This window comes from Cynara cardunculus, assembly GCF_001531365.2.
Source record: "Cynara cardunculus var. scolymus isolate 2C chromosome LG 13, CcrdV1, whole genome shotgun sequence".
Lineage (NCBI taxonomy): Eukaryota > Viridiplantae > Streptophyta > Magnoliopsida > Asterales > Asteraceae > Cynara > Cynara cardunculus.
In genome coordinates, this window is record NC_037540.1 from 39,725,329 (window position 1) to 39,732,235 (window position 6,907).

Below are 6,907 nucleotides of genomic sequence, written 5' to 3' on the forward strand. Positions count from 1 at the left end.
GTAATGCACATGAAGCATGAGACGTAACGGCTAATTTGTTACAAAACGACGTGCAACAACGTCGGGAAAACCAATTCATTTCATAAAACAATATTGGTTACAATCACTAATGCACGTTGTACAATCACTAATGCACGTGATACCATGAACAATGTAATTCATGCATCAATGAGTTGTACGTGGGACCCACGTGGTACTATTTCATTGGGGGATATCTCGTGCCTTTGAAAAATCTCAAGTTCTAACGGTGTACTGCACACACACATTAATAAATTCACCGAAATGCTGCAAGTCACGTGACTAGAAATATTAAAAAAAATAATCCAAAAAAAGTGGACGTTAAGCAAAGGTTAGTACTTTTTCCAGAAATATAATTACTAAGTTGTGTTATGAACGCTTTAAAGACTAGTACTTTGTGCATTTAAAGTTGTACGTAACTCTGGATTTAAGTTTTCAGCTCTGGAAAGTAACGTAGACCGAGTTACATCTTTAATTTAATAAATTAATAAATTAATATTATTTTTTCCTGACAAAACCCAGATGAAAAATCCATGATCTGAGTAAGCTTCTCAGAGAGATTGAGAGCAGAAACGGTTGCTGCTAAGAAGGTAAATGCAGATAAAACTTTCGATTCACTTTGTTTTCATGGAATCACGGAGATTTTGGGGGTTTTTTTTTCTATTTTATTTTTGATTTATTATTGGATTTTAAATACGAAAATGATGATAAAGTCGAATCCAAATGAATTTGAGGGGAGTTACCGAGATATATGGTGAATTCAAGTAATTGGGTTGTTGGTTTTGATTGAAATCCCTTTTTTTGCGTTTATATATTGGGTGAAAAATTGTTGATTTCAGCTGTTATATTTTGTGGGTTTTTGATAAATTGCAGTTTTGATTTGAAGAACAGAAGCTTAATCGGGTGTTTTATGAGCTTTGGTGGAAATACTCACTTTGTGTTTGGGACCCACCATTACTGAAAATTCCAAGCTTTCACCTGCTTTTTTTGTATTTAAGAATTTGCATTAAAGAAAGAGAGAACCAGTTACTTAGTTTTCAAGCAAGTAGGGTCATCTTAAGCAAAGATCTCTGTTGTGTGGTCTCCAAAAAATGGGATTTTTTAGGTTCTTTTTCTCCTTTGGTTCAATCTTGAGAATAAAGATTAAGCAAAGTTCTAAATCACCCAACAAACCCATGATTATCTTTTAAAACCCCTTTTTATAATTTGGATCTTTGTGTTCTGTGTGATGGGTTTTTTATATAATCCTAAAAATTAGCCTTTTTTCTGTTGTGTTTTATGCAGATAATGGATTGATGACATGTGGGACAAGAATTGGTGCTTGCTTGCTCCCTCTCTTTCGGGCAAAGCAGAAACAACCACTCTGTTCTTAACATCTTAACTGTCATTGCATATATTAGGGTTTAGAAATGGTGGTTGAATGAGAGATTTTTCTTGATTTTGTGGGGTTTAGAGTGGAAAACTGGACATGGGTATTTAGTTTTTTGATGTAATTTGTGAGAGAAATGGGGGCTATTGGTGGGGAGGAGTTGATGAAGTGGGAGAAAATGGATGGTGTTGGTAATGGAAGAGAAGAGAAGATTTTGGTGTTGGTGAGATTGAGGCCTTTGAATGAGAAAGAAATTTCTAGAAATGATGTTTCAGATTGGGAATGTATTAATGATACAACAGTTCTCTTTAGGAATAGTCTGCAGGAAAGATCCATGTTCCCTACTGCATATTCATTTGGTAAGTGGATTTTTTTTATATTTCTGTTAATTTATTGTTAAATCTTGATCTTTTTAAAGTTCTAAATGAAACTGAAATGCCATTAGGCATGTCATAAGTTTTGAATCTAATTGGTTTGTTAACTTGGAAAGATTCATGTTCCCTACTTCCTATTCATATGGGAAGTGGATTTTCTTGATTTTTCTGTTTGTTTATTCCTTGTATTTTGTTAACTCTTGATCTTTTTAGGGTTCTAAGTAAAACTGAAATGCCATTTGATATGATATAAGTTTTGAATCTAATTGGTTTGTGAACTTGAGATCCATGTTCCTACTGTGCCTATTCATTTGGGAAATGGATTTTCTTGATTTTTCTGTTGATTTATTCTGATTTTTTGTTAGATATTTCTCTTTTTAGGGTTCTAAGTAAAACTGAAATGCCATTTGATATGATATAAGTTCTGAATCTAATTGGTTTGTGCACTTGAGATCGATGTTCTCTACTGTCTATTCATTTGGGAAGTGGATTTTCTTGATTTTTTCTGTTCTTATATTTTGTTAAATCTTTATCTTTTTAGGGTTCTAACTAAAACTGAAATGCCATTTGATATGATGTAAGTTTCGAATCTAAGGTGGCGTTTGTTTTTTAAGAGTTGCTGAAGTCTGAAGTCTGAATTTTAAGAGGTGGTGCTGAAGTCTGAAATCTGAATCAGTCGGACTGTTTGTTTTTATGTCTGAAATCTGAATCAGTCGGACTGTTTGTTTTTACGTCTGAAATCTGAATCAGTCAGACTGTTTGTGAACTTGGAAAGATCCATGTTCCCAACTGCCTATTCATTTCGGAAGTGGATTTTCTTGATTTTTCTGTTAATTTATTCTTATATTTTGTTTTAAAAATTGATCTTTTAGGGTTCTAAGTAAAAGTGAAATGCTATCTGATATGTTATATGCTTTGGATCTATTAGTTTTGTTATCTCTAAAATTAATCCTTAAATTAATTTTGGGTCTTAATTTTTTCTGGCTATTTTATTCATATTACTATTCTTTAATCAAACCATGAATCAATGTGGTAATTTTATTAATCACAGATCAGATCATGTTTAAGATTTGCTTTTGGCTTTATTCCAAACTAATTTATATTCTATACACCAAAATGTACTGACATTAGTCATGATTAGTTCATTAAAAAACCATAAACTCGATACCTAAACGAGTCATTTTGGTATACAACTTTAAATGAGATTTAAATTGAATACATGACCTCATGACCTTTTAAAAATGGTTTCATACCATCATTGATTTGATTAAAATCTCATTTAAGGTTATACACTAAAGACTCTGGTTCAGAGGAAAACCAGAAAAAACAGAAAAATGAGGAACACCTTAATAACCATTCCTCTGTATAGCATGCATATGTGCATAAAGATACTTGAGTATGTTTCCTAGTTTCTATGCACGTGTGCATACCGGACAAGTTATTTTTGTATACATGTGAATAATGTAAAGATGAATTGTTTATTAGGGTGATTTTTTTTGTGGTTTTCCCTTGAACTCAACCCTATACCTAAATATACCAGGGGTTATTTAATTAAATGACCTTAAATGAGTTTTCAATCGTTTGGTAATAGATCGAGTATATGGTGGAGACTCGACGACTAGGCAAGTCTACGAGGAAGGAGCTAAAGGGATTGCACTTTCGGTTGTTAGTGGCATCAATTGTAAGTCGGATCCACTTTGCGCTTTCCAATTCTTCACAAGCCGGGGTCTTTATGGAAACAACTGCTCTACTCTTTGGGGTAGAGGTCAGGTCTTTGACCCCACATCCCGTTGGGATATACGTTGTTTATTTTGGTTTGGTCCACTAATGAATTCTCTCCTTCTTTTAGCAAGCATTTTTGCATATGGGCAAACGAGTAGTGGGAAAACATACACGATGACAGGGATAACAGAGTATACCGTGGCAGATATATATGATTATATGCAAAAAGTACGAAACTTTTTGTATCTTTATGGTTTATATATCTAAAGTTCAACCATTTCTTTGTTGGTATTATTCATATACAATCGTTGTTTGAAGTAACAATTTGTTGTTTCTTTCTTCAGCATGAAGAAAGGGCGTTTGTTTTGAAATTTTCGGCTATAGAGATCTATAACGAAGCCATAAGAGACCTTCTAAGCACAGAAAATATCCCACTTCGGGTTTTGGATGATCCGGAGGTGATTTCATGTCAATTAATATATGTAACGATATCATTGTATACACAATATTTATGTAGTTTTTTTAATTAATCCCAGAAAGGGACAATTATAGAGAGACTTACAGAGGAAACTTTAAGGGATTGGAGCCACCTCAAACAACTTCTATCCGTTTGCGAAGGTACTTGGCTTTTTTTTTTACGGCAAATATCTTTTTTACGTACCGTGTCTTATTGGGTTGTCAGATTTAATTGCTTAACTGCAAAATGTAAACCAACCCAAATGAGCCCTGTATATTGAACCTGGAGGTGGGGTTTGCACTGGCGAGGGTGGTTTTGGTTCAGAAGTTGGAACCAAGTAGGAAAATTTGGGTTCATGGTTCGGGCCAAAAGCAGACTTAGATTGAACCTTAAGCTCCTAATAACTTGTATGCACATGGCTGTTTTGCAGCTCAAAGAAAAGTGGGAGAGACATCCCTCAATGAAACAAGTTCAAGATCTCACCAGATTCTTAGGCTGGTAGGCTTCCTCCTTCTATATTCTCTAATTATATCATCTTCATGTCTATATGTATATATATGTATATGCAGATAGGGGCATGACCATTTGAGAACCGTGAATATTCATGAATATCTAGGTATATTCATCATGAATATCTAGGTATATTCATCATGAATATCTAGGTATATTCATCATGAATAGTTCATGATAAGTTGGCTTTCACGGTTCTTTAAATACTTGTAATTCCTAAATGAACTTTTTCCATATGCAGATATTTTATGCATGTATGTCTGTATTCTTAAAGTGAATAAACTTTACCAATGATTGATCTGGTGTTTGCAGACGATTGAAAGTTCGGCTCGTGAGTTCATAGGGAAGGATAAGTCGACAAAACTTGCAGCTAGCGTGGTATTGGCACTATACTTCCGTTTTATACCATTCGACTTGTAATTCGGGAATTTTAACACGAAAAATGACATAAAGAAACATAGATATTGTAGGGGGTTTTATATAATTAAGTTACCGTTTGCAGAACTTTGTTGATCTTGCCGGAAGTGAGCGCGCAGCTCAGGCATTATCGGTGGGGCAAAGATTGAAAGAAGGTTGCCACATAAATCGTAGTTTATTGACATTGTCGACTGTGATTCGGAAGCTAAGGTTTGGCTGTTTCTGTTACCTTTTTCCATTGTTCCAAAAACGTCAATTGCAACATTTCTTCCAGAAATTTCCATGTATAAAAGTTACTCCCTCCGTTCCAAAATAAGCGTCTACAAGATTACAAAGGGTAAAAATGTCATTTATAGTTAACTAAAAGTGTAATAATTACATATTTCTAAAACCGTCTATTTTTCGTTGCGGATATTTATGTGTCCACAAGATTACAAAGGGTATTTTGGTCATTTGGCTATAAACGATAGAATGTGAACCGATTTGGACGTTTACATTTTCAAATTGTTTCTTGTCAAACAAGTAATTGACAATGAACAGCGATGATCAAATGCAGCAAGGGCAAACATGGGCATGTTAATTACCGGGATTCGAAGCTGACACGCATATTGCAACCGTGCTTGGGAGGCAATGCACGAACGGCCATTATTTGCACCTTAAGTCCGGCTCGAGAACACGTTGAACAATCCAAGAATACTCTTCTATTTGCTAGTTGCGCGAGGGAAGTGACTACAAATGCTCAAGTTAACGTGGTGATGTCCGATAAGGCCTTGGTGAAACATTTACAAAAAGAATTGGCCAGATTAGAAAATGAGCTAAGAACACCCGCCCCTCCGGATTATACGGCACTCCTGAGGAAGAAAGATCAACAAATTGAAAAGGTATGGTTGCAAGTCCCATTGTTAGACGTGCCCTAAAGTTTGCCGGGGGGTTTTCTCATAAACAATCTCTCTGTCTCTTGAAACGAGGGAGGTTCAGGGGAAAACCTCCCAAAAGAAATGTAAAATTGAGCATCTGGAAGATATACAAGTAATTGAAGTTGTTTCTTGGTTTTTATGCACATGTGCATGTTATGCACATCTGCATACCATACAAATTGCTTACAAATTACTTGTATGCACATGTGCATACCGTCCAGATGAGCGGTTGGTTACATGGCTCTTCAGTTTTGGTTTTCCCCTGAACCTGACCCCTCTCGAGATAGAGGTAAGGTCTACATATATCTACCCCTGACCTTACCTGTCCCGGGTGGTGGAGATACTGGGTTTGTTTGGTTTGGTTTAGAGAGATAGATAAGCGGTAATGTCTGCATATCTCTACCCCTGATCTTGCTTGCTGGGGGATATACTTAGTTTGTTTGGTTTAAAGCTTTCCGGGGGTTCTTGAAAACTCTCCATCTCTTGAGATAGAGGTAAGGTTTGCGTACACCCTAGACCTTACTTTGCGGGTGGGATATACTAGGTTTGTTTGGTTTACAGGTGCACCAAAGCTTTTAAGGTTTAAAATTGCTTACGTTCTAGTTTTTCTATTTGCAGTTGGAGAAAGAGGTGCGAGATCTTATCAAGCAAAGGGATCTTGCTCAATCTCGTATTGAAGAATTGTTACTAGCCGTTAGAAACGATCAAGCTTCAACACAATGGGTAAATGTCGTCTACCAACGTTTTAATCTTCCATCTTGTATAAACCCTAATCCATACCCCCAAAGATTTAGAGATGGGACCCACAAGCCAAGAGTCTTAACGGAATCAGTCTCTCTATCCTATGGGGTAGAGGACAAGGCCACATACATCCCACCCAAACCGTACTTTCGAATGAGATATAATGGGTTCGTTTGGGGGGTCTTCACGAAAACAATGTCTCTATCGTTTGGGGTAGAGGACAAGATTGAATGAGATATACAGGGTTCGGTTTACCTGCAGGCCACATACGCATCTTAGGGCATGTTTGTTAGCAGCTTAATGGGACTCACAGCTTATTCAGTCAGTTATACATGACTGTTTGGTAGTGACTTAATGATATAGAAAGTGGCTTATTCAGTAA

At 36.0% G+C, this 6,907-nt stretch overlaps 1 protein-coding gene across 1 annotated transcript in view; it reads left to right on the plus strand.

Moving 5' to 3' along the window:
* Positions 1-568: 568 nt before the first annotated feature.
* Positions 569-6,907, plus strand: part of LOC112524566 (kinesin-like protein KIN-7E) — an 8,879-nt gene continuing 2,540 nt past the window's right edge. Inside the window, exons 1-11 of the mRNA XM_025134443.1 lie at positions 569-608; positions 1,303-1,746; positions 3,353-3,442; positions 3,611-3,711; positions 3,828-3,941; positions 4,020-4,101; positions 4,371-4,438; positions 4,763-4,828; positions 4,953-5,077; positions 5,424-5,748; positions 6,403-6,507. Of these exons, the coding sequence (XP_024990211.1) occupies positions 1,524-1,746; positions 3,353-3,442; positions 3,611-3,711; positions 3,828-3,941; positions 4,020-4,101; positions 4,371-4,438; positions 4,763-4,828; positions 4,953-5,077; positions 5,424-5,748; positions 6,403-6,507 (1,299 nt within the window). The 5' untranslated portion in view covers positions 569-608; positions 1,303-1,523. The remainder of the gene's footprint in view (positions 609-1,302; positions 1,747-3,352; positions 3,443-3,610; positions 3,712-3,827; positions 3,942-4,019; positions 4,102-4,370; positions 4,439-4,762; positions 4,829-4,952; positions 5,078-5,423; positions 5,749-6,402; positions 6,508-6,907) is intronic.